Genomic DNA, 24725 nt, shown 5'->3' with positions numbered 1-24725 from the left:
TAAAACGAGTTACATATTTTTTCGAAGGGCAACGAGTCCTCTTGAGAATACATTCCAAAGCGACAAAGATCAGTAAGTTGAACAAAAAATCGCTATTACTATACTCAGGGCCCTATATTATTGCAAAAATACCTTAACCTGGAAATTATAGGTTGGCATATGAAAGAACAGGGAGAGACAAAGGTCTCCACCCTCACAAAGACTTAAAAGATTTTCACGAGTAGTGACACAATGTCACAGCAATTTTCTTGTCATAAAATATATTTATAAGTAATGTCATAATTTTATAAGTAAGAAATTTTATTATGTGTATTTTTAAATGAAATGTGTATAAACTCAAGTAATTTTCTTGTTTTGTAAGCAAAGACAAACATTTGTTTGGGAGGAAGTGAAAAAACACAGCTTCGCACAAATCGAAATGCAAACTGGAGCAGTGTACAACACAGCTGTGCGCGCTTAGCAATGCATGTTTATGTCAGTACTAGGGAAGAAACATTGACCTCGCGCAAGCGCAACAGGCTAACTCGTGACACAACCAAATAGAAACGCAAAGCTGCACAAGTATTAAGCCCAATTTCAAAATAAATAATAACATGTAACAACTATATTTACAATCAGGGAACGAAGGAATATAATATTACATTTATATCAACATGCGAAGTTGCATCAATACTTAAATATATACATTGTAACTAGAATTAAAAGAAATCATTACAACGAAACATACAGGGGGTGGGGGGGGGGGGGGGGGATGTGTTAGCTAACAAAAGGATAAGATACCGTATCTTAGAAGAAAGATTAAGGAAAGGCAAACCTACATTTCTAGCATTTGTAGACTTAGAGAAAGCTTTTGACTATGTTGACTGGAATACTCTCTTTCAAATTCTGAAGGTGGCAGGGGTAAAATACAGGGAGCGAAAGGCTATTTACAATTTGTACAGAAATCAGATGGCAGTTATAAGAGTCGAGAGGTGTGAAAGGGAAGCAGTGGTTGGGAAGGGAGTGACAAAGGGTTGTAGCCTCTCCCCGATGTTATTCAATTTTTATATTGAGCAAGCAGTAAAGGAAACAAAAGAAAAATTCGGAGTAGGTATTAAAATCCATGGAGAAGAAATAAAAACTTTGAGGTTCGCCGATGACATTGTAATTCTGTCAGAGACAGCAAAGGACTTGGAAGAGCAGTTGAACGGAATGGATAGTGTCTTGAAAGGAGGATATAAGATGAACATCAACAAAAGCAAAATGAGGATAATGGAATGTAGTCAAATTAAGTCGGGTGATGCTGAGGGAATTAGATTAGGAAATGAGACACTTAAAGTAGTAAAGGAGTTTGGGGAGCAAAATAACTGATGATGGTCGAAGTAGAGAGGATATAAAATGTAGACTTGCAATGGCAAGGAAAGCCTTTCTGACGAAGAAAAGTTTGTTAACATCAAGTATAGATTTAAATGTCAGGAAGTTGTTTCTGAAAGTATTTGTATGGAGTGCAGCCATGTATGGAAGTGAAACGTGGACTATAAATAGTTTAGACAAGAAGAGAATAGAAGCTTTCGAAATGTGGTGTTACAGAAGAATGCTGAAGATTAGATGGGTAGATCACATAACTAATGAGGAGGTATTGAACAGAATTGGGGAGAAGAGGAGCTTGTGGCACAACTTGACTAGAAGAAGAGATCGGTTGGTAGGACATGTTCTGAGGCATCAAGGGATCACCAATTTAGTATTGGAGGGCAGTGTGGCGAGTAAAAATTGTAGAGAGAGACCAAGAGATGAATACACTAAACAGATACAGAAGGCTGTAGGTTGCAGTAGGTACTGGGAGATGAAGAAGCTTGCACAGGATAGAGTAGCATGGAGAGCTGCATCAAACCAGTCTCAGGACTGAAGACCACCACAACAACAACAACCGTAGGAGATGTCAAAGTAACTTTCTTTGCAGGGTAAATGAATAAAAGGAATACAGTTCCGACCCGGTGTTTCTTCAGAATGTGGGCGATTTTCCCCGAGAGTGCGCCTGTGTATGGAATTCTGAAGGAACACCGGGTCGGAACTGTGTTTTGTCCTCCAAATAAAACTCGTGCACTGGTGGGGAGCGCCAAAGATGACCTCGGTTTGAGGAAGGCCGGCGTGTACCAGATTCCGTCTCAATGTGGCAAGTCGTATATTGGTCAGACGATGCGTACCGTCGAGGATCGATGGCGTGAACACCAGAGGCACACTCGACTGATATATCCGAGCAAGTCGGCGGTCGCTGAACATTGCTTGTCGGCAAATCACGCCATGGAGTATGACCGCACGAGGATTCTGGTACAGACGTCGAGATACTGGGACAGCGTTGTTAGAGAGGCCATCGAAATTCGCACCAATGACGACCTCATAAACCGTGACTGTGGCTATAATCTTAGCAAGGCTTGGGAACCAGCGATTGGGTTAATCAAGAGTAAATCGAGCAAACGTATAGTTGTGACGACCACGGTGGACAGAGCCATCACGTCGTCGCAATCTGTTCCACCGCGCGACCGTGGCGTGGTGCGCGAACGGCGGAGGGAGCGCGCCGCGGGCGGAGGGTATTTAAATTGGCCGCCGCTGCGACCGAACCCAGTTCCCTCTGAGCAGCCATAGCGTACGGATCTCCGTGCCGGCACGTTCACAGGAGCTCAGTCCGTCAGTTCACCTGATGATGGCGACATGTTTGATCGCCGAAATATTGTGCCCGTTGGACACTATAGACCGGCAGCACACCCGTGGATATTTTGATTATCAAATACGCCGGGAGAAACTCAAGAATCACAATGGGTGGAATGTCAGCCTTAGATGTAAGCCATTACTGCAAATATATAGAAGAAGTCAGATAAATGAAATTTACATTACCTACACGGTCAAGAAGAATAAGTTTTGCGGGCGTCAGAAGAAGAAGCACCTAACATGGAGAGAGTAGAGCTCTACTAACTATGAGGAGGTAAGTTCAGCTTAATATGGACGCAAAAGGAGAGACACTCTAAAAACTAAAATTTGGGTAGTAATTGAAAATAACTGATTTCCATTAATCTCTTTATCTATGTACCCTTTCTTATTATTGCTATAAATTTGCACAAGGTGATGTCCTGTACAGTTGATGAATAGAGTTCTCTAACGGGAAGACCTTGCCAACAGCAACCAACAACAGGAAACAAATTATGAAATGACACTGCTTCATGTTTCAGGCAAACAGTTGCCTGCTACTATTACGACCGCGAATATCACACTCTGGGTTTTCCACTGCTAGTACTAGTAATGTTAATATTTCAGGTGCAATGTAAACATTTCAATGGTGTTCATAGAAACAATCACTCATTTATTTCATTTTTCCCCTTACCTGTCGTTGCTGCATATGTGTTTTTGTATGTATTCTATTGCCAGTGGAAGTACATGTACAGCATCTTCTGCTGTTCCTCCCTTCAAATAGTTTGCCTGGAGAAGATATAGCACTCCGTGAAGAGCTGCGATGCGGGATGGTAGAAATGCACTTTTCAGTGCAGTTTCAACTAACTTCTTCACTCGCTCACAGACTTCAGCATCCTTGGAAAGAAGAGCATAAACACAAAAATTACATTTTAAGTTGGAATGAAGAGTACTATAAGTAACTGAATACTCCTATGTAAGGACGAAGATCACAGCAATGTACTAAATAAATAGCCCCACAAATATCCTTACTAAGTCAAGTACTATAACTACTAGTTTCAATGAACGACACAGTCACCTTATAACTTTTGATCTGGGGAATCATCTGGTCCATGACAACAGAAACATCACCTGAAAGTCACAGACGCTGGTAGGTGCAAATCACACACATCTTGTTTGATGCCATCCTACATGTGTTGAATAGGACTGAGATCAACTGGTATGCACAAAGAGGGGTTGGAGGAGTTAAGAGAAGGGGGATGAGGATGAACAACTGAGCACATGTCCATGGAATGCTTAACTGATATACTGTTGTTGTTGTTGTTGTGGTCTTCAGTCCTGAGACTGGTTTGATGCAGCTCTCCATGCTACTCTAGCCTGTGCAAGCTTTTTCATCTCCCAGTACCTACTGCAACCTACATCCTTCTGAATCTGCTTAGTGTATTCATCTCTTGGTCTCCCTCTACGATTTTTACCCTCCACACTGCCCTCCAATACTAAATTGGTGATCCCTTGATGCCTCAGAACATGTCCTACCAACCGATCCCTTCTTCTGGTCAAGTTGTGCCACAAACTTCTCTTCTCCCCAATCCTATTCAATACTTCCTCATTAGTTATGTGATCTATCCATCTAATCTTCAGCATTCTTCTGTAGCACCACATTTCGAAAGCTTCTATTCTCTTCTTGTCCAAACTATTTATCGTCCATGTTTCACTTCCATACATGGCTACACTCCATACGAATACTTTCAGAAATGACTTCCTGACACTTAAATCAATACTGGATGTTAACAAATTTCTCTTCTTCAGAAACGCCTTCCTTGCCATTGCCAGCCTACATTTTATATCCTCTCTACTTCGACCATCATCAGTTATTTTGCTCCCCAAATAGCAAAACTCCTTTACTACTTTAAGTGCCTCATTTCCTAATCTAATTCCCTCAGCATCACCCGATTTAATTAGACTACATTCCATTATCCTTGTTTTGCTTTTGTTGATGTTCATCTTATATCCTCCTTTCAAGACACTGTCCATTCCATTCAACTGCTCTTCCAAGTCCTTTGCTGTCTCTGACAGAATTACAATGTCATCGGCGAACTTCAAAGTTTTTATTTCTTCTCCATGAATTTTAATACCTACTCCGAATTTTTCTTTTGTTTCCTTTACTGCCTGCTCAATATACAGATTGAACAACATCGGGGAGAGGCTACAACCCTGTCTTACTCCCTTCCCAACCACTGCTTCCCTTTCATGTCCCTCGACTCTTATAACTGCCATCTGGTTTCTGTACAAATTGTAAATAGCCTTTCGCTCCCTGTATTTTACACCTGCCACCTTTAGAATTTGAAAGAGAGTATTCCAGTCAACATTGCCAAAAGCTTTCTCTAAGTCTACAAATGCTAGAAACGTAGGTTTGCCTTTCCTTAATCTTTCTTCTAAGATAAGTCGTAAGGTCAGTATTGCCTCACGTGTTCCAGTGTTTCTACTGGAATCCAAACTGATCTTCCCCGAGGTTGGCTTCTACTAGTTTTTCCATTTGTCTGTAAAGAATTCGTGTTAGTATTTTGCAGCTGTGACTTATTAAGCTGATAGTTCGGTAATTTTCACATCTGTCAACACCTGCTTTCTTTGGGATTGGAATTATTATATTCTTCTTGAAGTCTGAGGGCATTTCGCCTAACTCATACATCTTGCTCACCAGATGGTAGAGTTTTGTCAGGACTGGCTCTCCCACGGCCGTCATTAGTTCCAATGGAATACTGCCTACTCCGGGGGCCTTGTTTCGACTCAGGTCTTTCAGTGCTCTGTCAAACTCTTCACGCAGTATCGTATCTCCCATTTCATCTTCATCTACATCCTCTTCCATTTCCATAATATTGTCCTGAAGTACATCGCCCTTGTATAGACCCTCTATATACTCCTTACACCTTTCTGCTTTCCCTTCTTTGCTTAGAACTGGGTTTCCATCTGAGCTCTTGATATTCATACAAGTCGTTCTCTTATCTCCAAAGGTCTCTTTAATTTTCCTGTAGGCAGTATCTATCTTACCCCTAGTGAGATAGGCCTCTACATCCTTACATTTGTCCTCTAGCCATCCCTGCTTAGCCATTTTGCACTTGCTGTCGATCTCATTTTTGAGACGTTTGTATTCCTTTTTGCCTGTTTCACTTACTGCATTTTTATATTTTCTCCTTTCATCAATTAAATTCAATATTTCTTCTGTTACCCAAGGATTTCTACTAGCCCTCGTCTTTTTACCTACTTGATCCTCTGCTGCCTTCACTACTTCATCCCTCAAAGCTACCCATTCTTCTTCTAAAGTATTTATTTCCCCCATTCCTGTCAATTGCTCCCTTATGCTCTCCCTGAATCTCTGTACAACCTCTGGTTCTTTTAGTTTATCCAGGTCCCATCTCCTTAAATTCCCACCTTTTTGCAGTTTCTTCAGTTTTAATCTACAGGTCATAACCAATAGATTGTGGTCAGAGTCCACATCTGCCCCTGGAAATGTCTTACAATTTAAAACCTGGTTCCTAAATCTCTGTCTTACCATTATATAATCTATCTGATACCTTTTAGTATCTCCAGGGTTCTTCCATGTATACAACCTTCTTTCATGATTCTTAAACCAAGTGTTAGTTATGATTATGTTGTGCTCTGTGCAAAATTCTACAAGGCGGCTTCCTCTTTCATTTCTGTCCCCCAATCCATATTCACCTACTATGTTTCCTTCTCTCCCTTTTCCTACACTCGAATTCCAGTCACCCATGGCTATTAAATTTTCGTCTCCCTTCACAATCTGAATAATTTCTTTTATTTCATCATACATTTCTTCAATTTCTTCGTCATCTGCAGAGCTAGTTGGCATATAAACTTGTACTACTGTAGTAGGTGTGGGCTTCGTGTCTATCTTGGCCACAATAATGCGTTCACTATGCTGTTTGTAGTAGCTTACCCGCATTCCTATTTTCCTATTCATTATTAAACCTACTCCTGCATTACCCCTATTTGATTTTGTGTTTATAACCCTGTAGTCACCTGACCAGAAGTCTTGTTCCTCCTGCCACCGAACTTCACTAATTCCCACTATATCTAACTTCAATCTATCCATTTCCCTTTTCAAATTTTCTAACCTACCTGCCCGATTAAGGGATCTGACATTCCACGCTCCGATCCGTAGAACGCCAGTTTTCTTTCTCCTGATAACGACATCCTCTTGAGTAGTCCCCGCCCAGAGATCCGAATGGGGGACTATTTTACCTCCGGAATATTTTACCCAAGAGGACGCCATCATCATGTAATCATACAGTAAAGCTGCATGCCCTCGGGAAAAATTACGGCTGTAGTTTCCCCTTGCTTTCAGCCGTTCGCAGTACCAGCACAGCAAGGCCGTTTTGGTTATTGTTACAAGGCCAGATCAGTCAATCATCCAGACTGTTGCCCTTGCAACTACTGAAAAGGCTGCTGCCCCTCTTCAGGAACCACACGTTTGTCTGGCCTCTCAACAGATACCCCTCCGTTGTGGTTGCACCTACGGTACGGCTATCTGTATCGCCGAGGCACGCAAGCCTCCCCACCAACGGCAAGGTCCATGGTTCATGGGGGGAGGACTGATATACTATCTTATCAAAGGCAGCCAAATTCTGCAAGTGAACAAACATATGTACATGAGGGACAACAGGTTATTGTACCATTTGCTAGATTAACAATGGCATATGAACCAGGGGCTTCTTTACACTTGCATTAGTGATGCACAGACCAATTTGGTTTTTCGGTTTTTGATGTAATTGGACACTCCCATCAGCATTTACCAGTATGTGTGGTATCTCAGCAGTCCAGGCAATCTTCATACACACTTCTAATACTCCACTGGGCAATGACTTTTTTACTCTATATTGAGGTTGTAATTCGGGATGGTACGGCTACTCACCATCCGATGCTGTCCAATATTGAACTGGCAAGTAATTTGCTGTGCTGTGGCTCATCTAGCTGCCATTAAAAAATTGATATTCAGTGACAACCACTGTCTTCATCATGAGATTGTCCACTGCAGTTTGCACTGGGGGCAGCAACGCTTTTCACATATCATTGAACTCATAGTAATTTGTGTCTTTCTGACTACCGTGAATTTAAATATTCTCCTCTGCACTATAAGTCTTTTCATTTGTCTGTAGAAACCTAGTACCATTTTTTTTAAAAAAAAGATTTTATCATAGTTTGTGATCTTGCCCAACTTTTTTGGGCATTCCTGTATGACACTCTTCAGAATTTCTCGTCCTTTTCTCCACACTTTCCAACAGGAAACTCCTTGGACAGTAGTATGGATCTCGTCAGATACAAACTATATAGATGTAGATACAGACCATATAGCATTATCAGTCTTAACAGTGGCTGAGTCTGGCAATGACAGATCAGTTCTTGTTACAGATATTCTGCTATAGCTGGAAGACTGTCACCATTCTTCTTACCATTTTCTCTAGTGTTATTTCTGATACTTTTTTGATTTTATCAATTCTACTAGGTACTTAAATTACTGTGCTCTGTTGTTCCTTGCCCGACATCGATGGTTTATGTAGGGTCTGGTTTCTTTCTGCTTTTCCATATGATATCCTAATTCTTTTTCTTTTCAGCTCTCTCATAAACTGTTTCTATATGTCCTCTGGGTGTTTCCACACGTGATCTTCCAGTATCACCATACCATCAGCTAATGTTATTTTTGTCCTTTTCTTAAAAATTCTGCTAATGTAATCACTTTTTCATTTCTAGTTCGATCAATCCTCTCCTTCAATCAATCCTCTCTTCTACTCTCCCGCTAATTTCTTAAGGCTGGTATTCAACAGATATGCTATCTCCTTGACATCTGTTTTATTTTAAAATGGTTGCAGTGATTTTGTATTTGACTTCGCATGTGACATTATATCAGTAATTTTTTATTTAGCTAAACAACTAGTTTTATCATTGATACTGAATTTCTGTAATACACATCAACTCATAATTTTTATTGGTATCAATTAAAAGAATCACCGTTTTTTTAATGTAATTGCATGCAGTCTACTATTGACATTAAGTTACATACAGTTACAAGCAGCTGCAATGAATTCTCAAGTCTCTCACAGCTGTGTCCTAAACCAACAAAATCAGGTACAATAATTCAGTAATTAACACATTGCCCGCTATACTGTTTTACAAGGAATATTCCACTAGGGAGCAATGCAAATTTTTGCACAAAATCCTTAACACAGCTCAAAACAAAAGCTTTTACGTTAGTTTCACATTATGTTCTTTATTTATAAATATTATTTTATATATATTGTTTCTGCTGCAGGCCACGTTAGTCAAACATATATGATAAATTCTAGCAGTCAGTGAAGTTAGTTGCAATTGTTGTGCACTGATTGTTGCAGTGACATGACAGATACACGTTTGTGTGTGTACAGTGAAAGCCAAATGCAAAAATTTTGTGGGAGATAATGTGTGAAAAATTTGGAACAAAATAATTGGGCTGATGATCTGGATGATCCAAGTTTTGAAGAGCCTGCGGATGATACTAGCTTAGAAGTGTGTGATGACACAGTCAACTATTGGCGACATTTTTGTTGTTGTTGTTGTTGTGGTCTTCAGTCCAGAGACTGGTTTGATGCAGCTCTCCATGCTGCTATATCCTGTGCCAGCTTCTTCATCTCCCAGTACCTACTGCAACATACATCCTTCTGAATCTGTTTAGTGTATTCATCTTTTGGTCTCCCTCCACAATTTTTACCCTCTGCACTGCTCTCCAATACTAAATTGGTGATCCCTTGATGCCTCAGAATATGTCCTACCAACTGATCCCTTATTCTAGTCAAGTTGTGCCACAAGCTCCTCTTCTCTCCAATTCTATTCAATACCTCTTCATTAGTTAAATGATCTACCCATCTAATCTTCAGCATTCTTCTGTAGCACCACATTTCGAAAGCTTCTATTCTCTTCTTGTCCAAACTAGTTATTGTCCATGTTTCACTTCCATATGTGGCTCCGCTCCATACAAGTACTTTCAGAAACGACTTCCTGACACCTAAATCTATACTCGTTCTCTTCTTCAGAAATGCTTTCTTGCCATTGGCAGTCAATATCTTATATCCTCTCTACTTCAATCATCATCAGTTATTTTGCTCCCCAAATAGCAAAACTCCTTACTACTTTAAGTGTCTCATTTCCTAATCTAATTCCCTCAGCATCACCCGACTTAATTCGACTACATTCCATTATCCTCGTTTTGTTTTTGTTGATGTTCATCTAATATCCTCCTTTCAAGACACTGTCCATTCCGTTCAGCAGGTCTTCCAGGTCCTTTGCTGTCTCTGACAGAATTACAATGTCATCGGCGAACCTCAAAGTTTTAATGGATTTTAATTCCTACTCCAAATTTTTCTTTTGTTACCTTTACTGCTTGCTCAATATACAGATTGAATAACATTGGGGATAGGCTAAAACCCTGTCTCACTCCCTTCACAACCACTACTTCCCTTTCATGCCCCTCAACCCTTATAACTGCCACCTGGTTTCTGTAAAAATTGCAAATAGCCTTTCACTCCCTGTACTTTATCCCTGCCACCTTCAGAATTTGAAAGAGAGTATCCCAGTCAACATAGTCAAAAGCTTTCTCTAAGTCTACAAATGCTAGAAACGTAGGTTTGCCTTTACTTAATCTATTTTCTAAGATAAAGTCGTAGGGTCAGTATAGCCTCACGTCTTCCAACATTTCTACGGAATCCAAACTGATCTTCCCCATGGTCGGCTTCTACCAGTTTTTCCATTCATCTGTACAGAATTCGTGTTAGTATTTTGCAGCCGTGGCTTATTACACTGATAGTCGGTAATTTTCACATCCGTCAACCCCTGCTTTCTTTGGCATTGGAATTATTATATTCTTTTTGAAGTCTGAGGGCATTTCGCCTAACTCATACATCTTGCTCACCAGATGGTAGAGTTTTGTCAGGGTTGGGTCTCCAAAGGCTATCAGTAGTTTTAATGGAATGCTGTCTACTCCCGGGGTCTTGTTTTGACTTAGATCTTTCAGTGCTCTGTCAAACTCTTCACGCAGTATCATATCTCCCATTTTATCTTTATCTACATCTTCTTCCATTTCCATAATATTGTCCTCACGAACATCACCCTTGTATAGACCCTCTATATATTCATTCCACCTTTCTGCTTTCCCTTCTTTGCTTAGAACTTGGTTTCCATCTGAGCTTTTGATATTCATGCAAGTGGTTCTCCCTTTCTCCCAAGATCTCTCTAATTTTCCTGTAGGCAGTATCTACCTTACCCCTAGTAATATACGCCTCTACATCCTTACATTTGTCCTCTGGCCATCCCTGCTTAGCTATTTTGCACTCCTGTCGATCTCATTTGTGAGACGTTTGTATTCCTTTTTGCTTGCTTCATTTACTGCATTTTTTTATTTTCTCCTTTCATCAATTAAATTCAGTATCTCTTCTGTTACCCGAGGATTCCTATTAGCCCTCGTCTTTTTACCTACTTGATCCTCTGCTGCCTTCACTATTTCACCTCTCAAAGCTACCCATTCTTCTCCTACTGTATTTCTTTCCCCCATTCTTGTCAATTGTTCCCTTATGCTCTCCCTGAAACTCTGTACAACCTCTGGTTCTGTCAGTTTATCCAGGTCCCATCTTCTCATATTCCCACTTTTTTGCAGTTTCTTTAGTTTTAATCTACAGTTCATAACCAATATATTGTTGTCAGAGTCCACATTGGCCCCTGGAAATGTCTTACAATTTAAAACTTGGTTCCTAAATCTCTGTCTGACCATTATATAATCTATTTGAAACCTGTCAGTATCTCAAGGCTTCTTCCATGTATACAACCTTCTTGGCGACATTTATTCAGGTATTATTCTTGAAGAAGACAGAAAGTGAAGGAAAATTACAAAATAACAGAAGACTTTACGAAGCTGCGGGAAGTGATTTTCCCAAATGTAGAAACTATGAGGTTTGCCATAAAGGATATTATTTCAAAGGCAAAAATAAATATCAGACAGACATATGTAATGATATAACTCCTTGACAAAAATGGTACTGGCATTAAAAAATGACTTTAGGTGTGAAGCTTCTTTCAGCCAAACATTCTCCTCATACTTACAAAGTGACATACACGATACAAGGCATATTTTTAAAGTAATTACCATTTTGAAACATGGCCATTGGAGCTTTGCAGTTGGCATACTGTACACGCTCATAAACTATTTCAACTGTTGGCTACCCACAAATGTCATTGCTGTAGCTTTAGATTGCACAAAAATTTATGACTCAGTTGATTGAAAATGCATTGTTATTCATTCCTTACATTCAAGTCATTAAAGCTGGTGAATTTCATTGGATGATTAGTAAATGTATGGAGAAACATCATCAGCACTGAAATGGTTAGAAAATGGTGTAGAGCATTTGGAGATGGTTACCATATGGCATTACTGATAAACTGTTGCACCAAGTACACAAAAAAAATCCAAATAAGAAAACGCTACATGATTTCATCATTCTCACATGATTTTTCTTGCATTTCAAGAAGTGTTCTGTATGAAAATGTTACAGAACACTTAGTCATGAATTACAGTGGAGCAGTACAACAGAGTAGAGTGGAAATGCACCTCGGGCTGCTGACGCAACGCTGCTTCACACCCAGGTATAATGTATAATGGGGGCAGGAAGCAGTGCGGCAGTCAGCAGGCCCGCTTCACTGTATTGGCTGAAAACACACAAACTGTCTGATCCGCAATCTTTCTCGTACGATTTTAAAGAAACTACTCAGTAAAAAATTTTTATCCTTGTCCATCTCATAGCTTTACTTGTCAGCTTGATGTTGAACTGCTTATATTTTCATTAATGGCCATGGTTATTGTGATACTTCAAAATTAAGTAACCTACTGCAAGAATTTTGAAAAGTTTGCATTGAAAAATAGAAGTCACCATGAATTTGCATTTAGTGCATGTTAGACCACATGTTTCTGCATATGAAATATAGCTAACATACTGAGTTATTCTTCAAACTTATAAGGATATCACTATCTGCCATCAGTCTCAAGAAAATGGATTGTGTGTAAAGTGCTTCATACCGAACTCGCGTGCTAACAAAAAACCCAGAATGAACTATTTGTAACATTTCTAGTATCTCATAAATGGTTTAAGATACTGAAACAAGGTTCTGCCAAATGATATTTTGCCATATCATTAATAGGTAAAACTCCCATATCTAACTGATATTCAACCAACTACACATTTTTTCAAATGAAATAATGTCATATTTAAGTGTCGTCAATAGCTGATGAAACTAGATTTGTTACAGATTCTTAGAAACCAGAAGACATAGCTCTAATATTTACCCTCCGGCCACTCCACAGGCAAGCGCATTTTTCTAAGTATTGTGAATGATTTATATAACACACAGAACTTTCCAGTTGCATTCGGTGGTGTTGACACAAGACAAACTTGTCTAAAATGTTCAGAAAATTCTGATTCAATGTTTTATAGTTACAAAAATTTTCAATCAGTCGTACTCCAAGCAGTTGCAGATCCTCACGGAAATTCATTATAATCGATGATGGGGGAAGTGGGAAAGTGGTAGATTTTATTCTTCTAGTGTATTTCGCTTGAGGCAAGAAGGGGAGCTTAATATACAGCCAGACTGACCACTACCAAAGACATCAGTTATGTTGCTTTTTGTATTCATTGGAGATGAGGCATACCCATAGTTGAGGCATTTTATCAAATCTTTTAGTTGATGGGTTTTAGATTCACGGAATGAATATTTCATCGAACACTTTTTCAGACCATGACGATCAACAGAATCTGCTTTTGGAATAATGAGCACTAATAGGAGCACATTTTGGAAGCCAATAGAAACTTCACCTCAATTTGCTGACAATACTGTGAAATGTGCATGTTCTCCACAACATTGTCACTGATCTACAAGGATCCATGGGTGTCAATGAGCAAATACAATAGATATAGAGCATTTTATACAAAGCACTTATCAGACAAGAAGAAACTTTAACAGACCTTCAAATGAAGTTGTCAAAACGAGACGTTATTGAAAATTTCTCTCACACAATAAAACACAATTTTCATGTGTTTCTCAGTTATGCTACTTCAGCTTTATTATTGCCTCTTGTTTTAAGACAATGAAATAAACAAGAGATTAACAAAATGTATTTTGACTTATCATCTGTAATTCTGCTGCCACCTCATCACATAACTTGTCCAAAATGAATCAGACATGATGATAGTTGTTTCACTGCTATCATAAATGATGCTGAGTAAAAATGGCTGCTATCAAAACTTCCGCTGAGACCATTTTCTCAACAGTACAACAAATGAAACACACTCACCAACAGTACTGGCTCTGCTATCCACAGCAACAGCAAAATAATTTTGGCATTGTCCGAATGCAGCTGGGGTCATTCGAATGCTCTGGTTGCCTCTCTATGAAACAAACATGTTTGATTCGCTCAGTGCAGCTCTGTGCCACTCTACTACATACCGGTCCACTTCAGTACTAGTATAATCACACACACTGTTTCGCCAGCACTGCTCTGCTCACCATGCTGCTCTGGCCGTGCCACAAAGCTCCACTATGACCATTGCCTTACAGTGTGTGCCTGCTGGGTTCCAAAAATGCTGACCGGTTTACAAATCAGTAATCATTTAGTCAGTGCTGCAACTTTCCTCCAGAGATACTGTGTCAAAGGGAATAAGTTTTTAGGCCAGATCGTCACTGGTGAAACATGGAGTTGATTCATTACACCACCAAAATCAAAACAACAGTCTTTGGAATGGAGGCTTTCAAAATAGCACAAGAAATTGAAAATTCAGCAAACAACTTCAGCCCAAACAATTATGTTCACTCTGTTTTGAGGCAGGCAGAATGTTTTTCCAGTCAATTTTTTACCTTGTGAGTTCTTTAAGAGACTATGTCATGCAATCACCTTGTGAGTTCTTTAAGAAACTATGCCATGCAATCCAAAACACTGAGTGTGAGATGCTCAGCACGTTGCATGTCAGTGCCCATCCATATCTGGCTTACTGCACCAAAATCTCATTGTGTCATATAGTGGGGAACAATTTGATCACCCCTCCATACAGCCCTGATCTAGTGTTCTTGGACTTCAAGAAGTATCTTGCTGGTCACACTACAAGGAAGATAACAAAATCAAAAGATCAATACAGGACTGGCTACAAAATCAGGTGGTAGATTTCTATGAGCGTGGATTTCAGAAGCTGTTCATACTATACAGAAATTTCCTTGTCATAAGTGGAAATTATGTTCTGAAGTAAATTAATTTCCAGGCTTTCATATAACAATAAATTTGTAATACTATTTATGTTTCTTATTTTATTTTAACACAGTATTTACTTTCAAAAAAACACCTTGTAAATAATGAACTTTCAATAAATCAGGAAGAAACATACTGAGAAACCAGAAATTGTCTTGGTTTGTAATAAAGAAAAAGACTGTAACCACACTGAGTGAATAAATAACCACCACATCCACTGTTTCAACGAAGAAAATTAAAAAGAAAGAAAAGACCCTGAAGAATGTGCACCATAATACTACGTATCAATAAAGCAAACTGGAGGAAGAGATGTCGACAGGAAGATAACAAGAAGGGTTTACAAATTTTGTCCAGATTGTCCTCATTAACCATTCATGTAGTTGGAGTGCTTTGAGAACTGTCACAGGGAATGAATACGTGTGATATCATTAAATGTATGCATTTTTTAAAGGAAAAAAATTTTCTTCCATTACCTATTTACTGAGAGAAAACAAACTGAAAATCGTTGTCGCTTGCAAAAGCTGCAGCATCACATATGTCCTGAATGGCAGAAGGTGGTGTCACTGTGCAAACTCTCACTCCAGTGACAAGTAATGGGAGTTTGCTCGGGAATATTTTCTGAATATTTTGGTATAAGGAACACACAATCTCTGGGAGCTTATTATAGTGTTTTGATACAGTTGTGATATATTGCTTTATTACCCCTGTTACCCTTGTTTTTGTGAAAAATCCTTCACAACTGTGGAAAAGTTGAAATATGCTATTAGTTTAGGAAAGCATCTGGTTTCTCATAGGTGACAAACCAAAGGTGCAAAAGCACTGCCACACAGCTGTCACTCTGCTCTCCTCCGCATAGCATCATTGTGTCACTCTTCCATTGCATTCAATGAACCCATACATGACGAACACATAGGCCAACTCTTGATCAGTAAACCTATCCATACTACTTGGTACAACTGTTAATGTACAAATAACACTGCAGCCCTCTTAGATTGTTTGCAGATGGTGCTGTCATTTACCATCACATAAAGTCATCACATTATCAAAATGAATTGCAAAACAATTATATATAAAAACAAAGATGAGGTGACTTACCGAACAAAAGCGCTGGCAGGTCGATAGACACACAAACAAACACAAACATACACACAAAATTCAAGCTTTCGCAACAAACTGTTGCCTCATCAGGAAAGAGGGAAGGAAAGGGGAAGACGAAAGGAAGTGGGTTTTAAGGGAGAGGGTAAGGAGTCATTCCAATCCCGGGAGTGGAAAGACTTACCTTAGGGGGAAAAAAGGACAGGTATACACTCACACACACGCACATATCCATCCACACATACAGACACAAGCAGACATATTTAAAGACAAAGAGTTTGGGCAGAGATGTCAGTCGAGGCAGAAGTGTAGAGGCAAAGAAGTTGTTGAAAGACAGGTGAGGTATGAGTGGCGGCAACTTGAAATTAGCGGAGATTGAGGCCTGGCGGATGACGAGAAGAGAGGATATACTGAAGGGCAAGTTCCCATCTCCGGAGTTCGGATAGGTTGGTGTTGGTGGGAAGTATTCAGATAACCTGGACGGTGTAACACTGTGCCAAGATGTGCTGGCTGTGCACCAAGGCATGTTTAGCCACAGGGTGATCCTCATTACCAACAAACACTGTCTGCCTGTGTCCATTCATGCGAATGGACAGTTTGTTGCTGGTCATTCCCACATAGAATGCATCACAGTGTAGGCAGGTCAGTTGGTAAATCACGTGGGTGCTTTCACACGTGGCTCTGCCTCTGATCGTGTACACCTTCCGGGTTACAGGACTGGAGTAGGTGGTGGTGGGAGGGTGCATGGGACAGGTTTTGCATCGGGGGCGGTTACAAGGATAGGAGCCAGAGGGTAGGGAAGGTGGTTTGGGGATTTCATAGGGATGAACTAACAGGTTACGAAGGTTAGGTGGACGGCGGAAAGACACTGTTGGCGGAGTGGGGAGGATTTCATGAAGGATGGATCTCATTTCAGGGCAGGATTTGAGGAAGTCGTATCCCTGCTGGAGAGCCACATTCAGAGTCTGGTCCAGTCCCGGAAAGTATCCTGTCACAAGTGGGGCACTTTTGTGGTTCTTCTGTGGGGGATTCTGGGTTTGAGGGGACAAGGAAGTGGCTCTGGTTATTTGCTTCTGTACCAGGTCGGGAGGGTAGTTGCAGGATGCGAAAGCTGTTTTCAGGTTGTTGGTGTAATGATTCAGGGATTCCGGACTGGAGCAGATTCGTTTGCCACGAAGACCTAGGCTGTAGGGAAGGGACCGTTTGATGTGGAATGGGTGGCAGCTGTCATAATGGAGGTACTGTTTCTTGTTGGTGGGTTTGATGTGGACGGACGTGTGAAGTTGGCCATTGGACAGGTGGAGGTCAACGTCAAGGAAAGTGGCATGGGATTTGGAGTAGGACCAGGTGAAACTGATGGAACCAAAGGAGTTGAGGTTGGAGAGGAAATTCTGGAGTTCTTCTTCATTGTGAGTCCAGATCATGAAGATGTCATCAATAAATCTGTACCAAACTTTGGGTTGGCAGACTTGGGTAACCAAGAAGGCTTCCTCTAAGCGACCCATGAATAGGTTGGCGTACGAGGGGGCCATCCTGGTGCCCATGGCTGTTCCCTTTAATTGTTGGTATGTCTGGCCTTCAAAAGTGAAGAAGTTGTGGGTCAGGATAAAGCTGGCTGGCTAAGGTGATGAGGAAAGAGGTTTTAGGTAGGGTGGCAGGTGATCGGCGTGAAAGGAAATGCTCCATCGCAGCGAGGCCCTGGACGTGCGGAATATTTGTGTATAAGGACGTGGCATCAATGGTTACAAGGATGGTTTCCGGGGGTAACAGATTGGGTAAGGATTCCAGGCATTCAAGGAAGTGGTTGGTGTCCTTGATGAAGGATGGGAGACTGCATGTAATGGGTTGAAGGTGTTGATCTACGTAGGCAGAGATACGTTCTGTGGGGGCTTGGTAACCAGCTACAATGGGGCGGCCGGGATGATTGGGTTTGTGGATTTTAGGAAGAAGGTAGAAGGTAGGGGTGCGGGGTGTCGGTAGGGTCAGGAAGTTGATGGAGTCAGGTGAAAGGTTTTGCAGGGGGCCTAAGGTTCTGAGGATTCCTTGAAGCTCCGCCTGGACATCGGGAATGGGGTTACCTTGGCAAACTTTGTATGTGGTGTTGTCTGAAAGCTGACACAGTCCCTCAGCCACATACTCCCGACGATCAAGTACCACGGTCGTGGAACCCTTGTCCGCCGGAAGAATGACGATGGATCGGTCAGCCTTCAGATCACGGATAGCCTGGGCTTCAGCAGTGGTGATGTTGGGTGTAGGATTAAGGTTTTTTAAGAAGGATTGAGATGCAAGGCTGGAAGTCAGAAATTCCTGGAAGGTTTGGAGAGGGTGATTTTGAGGAAGAGGAGGTGGGTCCCGCTGTGACGGAGGACGGAACTGTTCCAGGCAGGGTTAAATTTGGATGGTGTCTTGAGGAGTCGGATCATTAGGAGTAGGATTAGGATCATTTTTCTTCGTGGCAAAGTGATACTTCCAGCAGAGAGTACGAGTGTAGGACAGTAAATCTTTGACGAGGGCTGTTTGGTTGAATCTGGGAGTGGGGCTGAAGGTGAGGCCTTTGGATAGGACAGAGGTTTCGGATTGGGAGAGAGGTTTGGAGGAAAGGTTAACTACTGAATTAGGGTGTTGTGGTTCCAGATTGTGTTGATCGGAATTTTGAGGTTTTGGAGGGAGTGGAGCTGGAAGTGGGAGATTGAGTAGATGGGAGAGACTGGGTTTGTGTGCAATGAGAGGAGGTTGAGGTTTGCTGGAAAGGTTGTGAAGGGTGAGTGAGTTGCCTTTCCGGAGGTGGGAAACCAGGAGATTGGATAGTTTATTGAGGTGGAGGGTGGCATGCTGTTCTAACTTGTGGTTGGCCTGTAGGAGGATGCTCTGAACAGCCGGTGTGGATGTGGGAGAGGAAAGATTAAGGACTTTTATTAAGGATAAATAATCCTTCACCTACACATCAACTCAGCCAATGAACACACCCGTCAACTCCTATCCACTCCCTCCAAAACCTCAAAATTCCGATCAACACAATCTGGAACCACAACACCCTAATTCAGTAGTTAACCTTTCCTCCAAACCTCTCTCCCAATCCGAAACCTCTGTCCTATCCAAAGGCCTCACCTTCAGCCCCACTCCCAGATTCAACCAAACAGCCCTCGTCAAAGATTTACTGTCCTACACTCGTACTCTCTGCTGGAAGTATCACTTTGCCACGAAGAAAAATGATCCTAATCCTACTCCTAATGATCCGACTCCTCAAGACACCATCCAAATTGAACCCTGCCTGGAACAGTTTCGTCCTCCGTCACAGCGGGACCCACCTCCTCTTCCTCAAAATCACCCTCTCCAAACCTTCCAGGAATTTCTGACTTCCAGCCTTGCATCTCAATCCTTCTTAAAAAAAACCTTAATGCTACACCCAACATCACCACTGCTGAAGCCCAGGCTATCCGTGATCTGAAGGCTGACCGATCCATCGTCATTCTTCCGGCAGACAAGGGTTCCACGACCGTGGTACTTGATCGTCGGGAGTATGTGGCTGAGGGACTGTGTCAGCTTTCAGACAACACCACATACAAAGTTTGCCAAGGTAACCCCATTCCCGATGTCCAGGCGGAGCTTCAAGGAATCCTCAGAACCTTAGGCCCCCTGCAAAACCTTTCACCTGACTCCATCAACTTCCTGACCCTACCGACACCCCGCACCCCTACCTTCTACCTTCTTCCTAAAATCCACAAACCCAATCATCCCGGCCGCCCCATTGTAGCTGGTTACCAAGCCCCCACAGAACATATCTCTGCCTACGTAGATCAACACCTTCAACCCATTACATGCAGTCTCCCATCCTTCATCAAGGACACCAACCACTTCCTTGAATGCCTGGAATCCTTACCCAATCTGTTACCCCCGGAAACCATCCTTGTAACCATTGATGCCACGTCCTTATACACAAATATTCCGCACGTCCAGGGCCTCGCTGCGATGGAGCATTTCCTTTCACGCCGATCACCTGCCACCCTACCTAAAACCTCTTTCCTCATCACCTTAGCCGGCTTCATCCTAACCCACAACTTCTTCACTTTTGAGGGCCAGACATACCAACAATTAAAGGGAACAGCCATGGGCACCAGGCTGGCCCCCTCATACGCCAACCTATTCATGGGTCGCTTAGAGGAAGCCTTCTTGGTTACCCAAGTCTGCCAACCCAAAGTTTGGTACAGATTTATTGATGACATCTTCATGATCTGGACTCACAGTGAAGAAGAACTCCAGAATTTCCTCTCCAACCTCAACTCCTTTGGTTCCATCAGTTTCACCTGGTCCTACTCCAAATCCCATGCCACTTTCCTTGACGTTGACCTCCACCTGTCCAATGGCCAACTTCACACGTCCGTCCACATCAAACCCACCAACAAGAAACAGTACCTCCATTATGACAGCTGCCACCCATTCCACATCAAACGGTCCCTTCCCTACAGCTTAGGTCTTCGTGGCAAACGAATCTGCTCCAGTCCGGAATCCCTGAATCATTACACCAACAACCTGAAAACAGCTTTCGCATCCCGCAACTACCCTCCCGACCTGGTACAGAAGCAAATAACCAGAGCCACTTCCTTGTCCCCTCAAACCCAGAATCCCCCACAGAAGAACCACAAAAGTGCCCCACTTGTGACAGGATACTTTCCGGGACTGGACCAGACTCTGAATGTGGCTCTCCAGCAGGGATACGACTTCCTCAAATCCTGCCCTGAAATGAGATCCATCCTTCATGAAATCCTCCCCACTCCGCCAACAGTGTCTTTCCGCCGTCCACCTAACCTTCGTAACCTGTTAGTTCATCCCTATGAAATCCCCAAACCACCTTCCCTACCCTCTGGCTCCTATCCTTGTAACCACCCCCGATGCAAAACCTGTCCCATGCACCCTCCCACCACCACCTACTCCAGTCCTGTAACCCGGAAGGTGTACACGATCAGAGGCAGAGCCACGTGTGAAAGCACCCACGTGATTTACCAACTGACCTGCCTACACTGTGATGCATTCTATGTGGGAATGACCAGCAACAAATTGTCCATTCGCATGAATGGACACAGGCAGACAGTGTTTGTTGGTAATGAGGATCACCCTGTGGCTAAACATGCCTTGGTGCACAGCCAGCACTTCTTGGCACAGTGTTACACCGTCCGGGTTATCTGGATACTTCCCACCAACACCAACCTATCCGAACTCCGGAGATGGGAACTTGCCCTTCAGTATATCCTCTCTTCTCGTCATCCGCCAGGCCTCAATCTCCGCTAATTTCAAGTTGCCGCCACTCATACCTCACCTGTCTTTCAACAACTTCTTTGCCTCTACACTTCTGCCTCGACTGACATCTCTGCCCAAACTCTTTGTCTTTAAATATGTCTGCTTGTGTCTGTATGTGTGGATGGATATGTGCGTGTGTGCGAGTGTATACCTGTCCTTTTTTCCCCCTAAGGTAAGTCTTTCCGCTCTCGGGATTGGAATGACTCCTTACCCTCTCCCTTAAAACCCACTTCCTTTCGTCTTCCCCTTTCCTTCCCTCTTTCCTGATGAGGCAACAGTTTGTTGCGAAAGCTTGAATTTTGTGTGTATGTTTGTGTTTGTTTGTGTGTCTATCGACCTGCCAGCGCTTTTGTTCGGTAAGTCACCTCATCTTTGTTTTTATATATAATTTTTCCCACGTGGAATGTTTCCTTCCATTATATTGAATTGCAAAACAATTTAGACATGATATCTGTATGGTGCAAAAAGTGACAACTGACTCCAAATCATGAAAATTGTGAAGTCATCTGCTCAGCTAAATGTCAGTTACATGATAAATCACACAAATCTAAAGGCTGTGAACTCAGCTAAGTACTTGGGGATTACAATTATGAGTGAACTCAGCTAGTACTTGTGGCTTACAATCATGAGTAACTTAAGTTGGAACAATCACACAGATAATGTTATGGGGAAAGCAAACCAAAGACTGAAATTCATCGGCAGAACACTTAGAAAATGTAATGGGTCTCTTAAAGAGACTGCTTACACCTTGCCTGTCTGTCCTATTCTGAAGTATTACTGTGCAGTGTGTGATCCACTCATGAAATAGAAGAGAGAGTGCCATAGATATGATACACAAATTGGGATGGCAGTCATTAAAACAAAGGCATTTTTTGCTGCGGCAAGACCCTTTTTCTTTTAACAAGAGTGTGAAAATATTTTGTTGGCACCCATCTACATAGGGAGAAATAATCATCATAATAAAATAAGAAAAATCTGAGTTCACATGGACAGACTTAAGCATTCGTTTTTCCCGCACACTGTTCGAGAGCAGAACGGTAGAGAAGTAGCTTAATGGTCGTTTGATATACCCTCTGCCGGGCACTTAATTATGAAGAGCAGAGTAATTACGTAGATGTTGAAATGATGAAGTTTGTCTCCAACCAACATGCACAGGACATACGAGAAGTTTTCAGTATAACACAGAGATAAATTTGGGTAAGAAGTCAAACAAAACGTAATTACTCTGTTTCACTGGAGACCACAGGTGTCTCATACCAATATACTCGAGAATCACCCTGAACAACATTTTAAATTCTGTCTAGAGTTTCGATCCACCCAGAATGGCTGACACCGTCAATGTGTTAAGAAAACTATCTAATGTTTGAACTTGTGCGGCATTTACACTTCAGAGTGTAAGCCTGTTGAGCTCTGCCAAAGCTATCAGGATGTGCTACTGCCTGTAGTTTCTGCCAGTCACAAATGGCAAGACTTGGTGGTGTGGGAGGAAAGGCAGAAACAGTGGCTCTCTGTTGAAACAGTGGCTCTCTGTTGTTGACACCACTGGTAAACAGGATATCTCTGTAAGGCTCGTATATTCAAACGGTGGAACCAAAATGTCACTGTTGTTTAAACGGTCGCCCATTACAGTTGACAGCCACGGAGTACAACTTGTTCTGTTGCAGAGCATCTATTTTATCCATGGCAGAGTAACAAAACTGATACAAGCAATGAATTCCTTGGCCATTGTGTCTGTATAACATCTGCGCCTATTACAAAGTTGCTCCTAAGTTCACTAAAACAAAACTATCAGCAACAGAATGTAAGAATGTACTCGATGTGTTTTGTAATGCATTTAAACATTGAAGAGGACATCACTGCAGCAATAAGAAAGCCTTACTTGGTAACAGAATTAAGCCAAATTGCATAAATACAGCTGACTACAAAGACTTACATAGTCCAGTACTAAAAACATTGTAAAGAAAGCCACTTCATTCACTAAGATCTCTTCAGGGAGTCTAAAATGATGTGTGAAGTTCAAAAGGTTAAATTACTGTTAAAGATGAACCGGTACATAACCACAATTAAAACAACAATTTTATTATTATTACAAATCAATTACAAGATAAGTATTTTTCAGCTGATTTGACAATATTTTACCAAAACTGTCTGTTTTTACAGTGTTCTCTACAATCAATCACCTTTTTACCTTTCTTTTTTCTTTTAATTGAGCCCTTTACCACACTATCTAAAACTCTCATTCTTGGCTGTCCTTGAGTTTTCCCGTCTGAAAATTTTTGTATGATAGTCTTGATGAACCTGTCTTCTTATTATCTCTTAGCACAATCAATCACTTACCTCTTTTAACTTTTCTTTTTTCAATAATGTGAAGTTCTTTAAAAGGCTCGCATTGTTCAATGTGTTTTTCAGATCTGACGTTCTTCACTGAGAGTATCCTTACCCGCTTTTTGTGTATTTACACTGATTAAGAAATGAAATAAAAATTTGTAATTTCTGCCTTTATCCACCTCTAACTGAAATTACACCTAATAGAAACATGTACTTACTGTTCCAATAACAGCTGCAGCCTTGCAGACACCGATGACAACTGCCTGGTGAAGTAGATCATCCTCAAGAGGATGTGTACGTGCCAGTTCAAGAAACGTTGCTAACAGCCATTGGAACTGAGCTCGTTCAGTGAACAGATCTGAGAGGCACAACGATGACCTTACAGCTTCTCCGATCAGCCTTAATGCAGTTCCAGACTGTTACCATGAAAAATATAAAAAGAAGTGATTGCAACAACAAAACACAAAAGTTCATGAAATTTCAATCTATATATGACACTGTGACAAAATACAAACACTATGAAGTATTAATACATGGATGGAGTCAATACAAATAAGCATGATCAGCAGAGTACTTGTTGAATGTACAAGAAGGTGGAGGCTCTTATGTCAAATGAGGAGAGATATTTGGAAAACCTTTTGTTGTTTTCACCTTCCCAGATTCAGGAGAGGTTTCAGCAGAGTTTCTCATGACCAAGTGAGTTTATGACAAAAAAAATCATCATCATTTGCTATCTAAGTTTGACAAACATATTTCTGTGGGCAACTGATAGTTAATAAGACCTCAAATATCTATGAACCTTCCGATTAGTTATTGAGGTATTTACATGATAATTCAAAGAGGCTGTGATATTGTGAAGTGTCAGCTGTTTGAATACCTAGATCACTGAATACAGAGCAGAAAGCGGCACATACTGGAATTTTGCACACACTTCTCATGAGGTTCGCAGCAAAAGTTGAGTCTTCATAACAAAAATCATCATGTGCAATGACAACATTATTTGCCTCAATGGATGGCA

At 41.4% G+C, this 24725-nt stretch overlaps 1 protein-coding gene across 1 annotated transcript in view; it reads right to left on the bottom strand.

Moving 5' to 3' along the window:
- LOC124605364 (huntingtin) overlaps positions 1-24725 on the bottom strand; it is a 511164-nt gene that overhangs the window by 58114 nt on the left and 428325 nt on the right. The window contains exons 45-46 of the mRNA XM_047136992.1: positions 23926-24123; positions 3356-3558 (exon numbers count right to left, since the gene is read on the bottom strand). Of these exons, the coding sequence (XP_046992948.1) occupies positions 3356-3558; positions 23926-24123 (401 nt within the window). The remainder of the gene's footprint in view (positions 1-3355; positions 3559-23925; positions 24124-24725) is intronic.

The sequence above is a fragment of the Schistocerca americana genome, chromosome 3, assembly GCF_021461395.2.
Source record: "Schistocerca americana isolate TAMUIC-IGC-003095 chromosome 3, iqSchAmer2.1, whole genome shotgun sequence".
Classification (NCBI taxonomy): Eukaryota; Metazoa; Arthropoda; class Insecta; order Orthoptera; family Acrididae; genus Schistocerca; species Schistocerca americana.
Note: the sequence above shows the minus strand (reverse complement) of the source record. Positions and strands in the feature narration are given on the sequence as shown.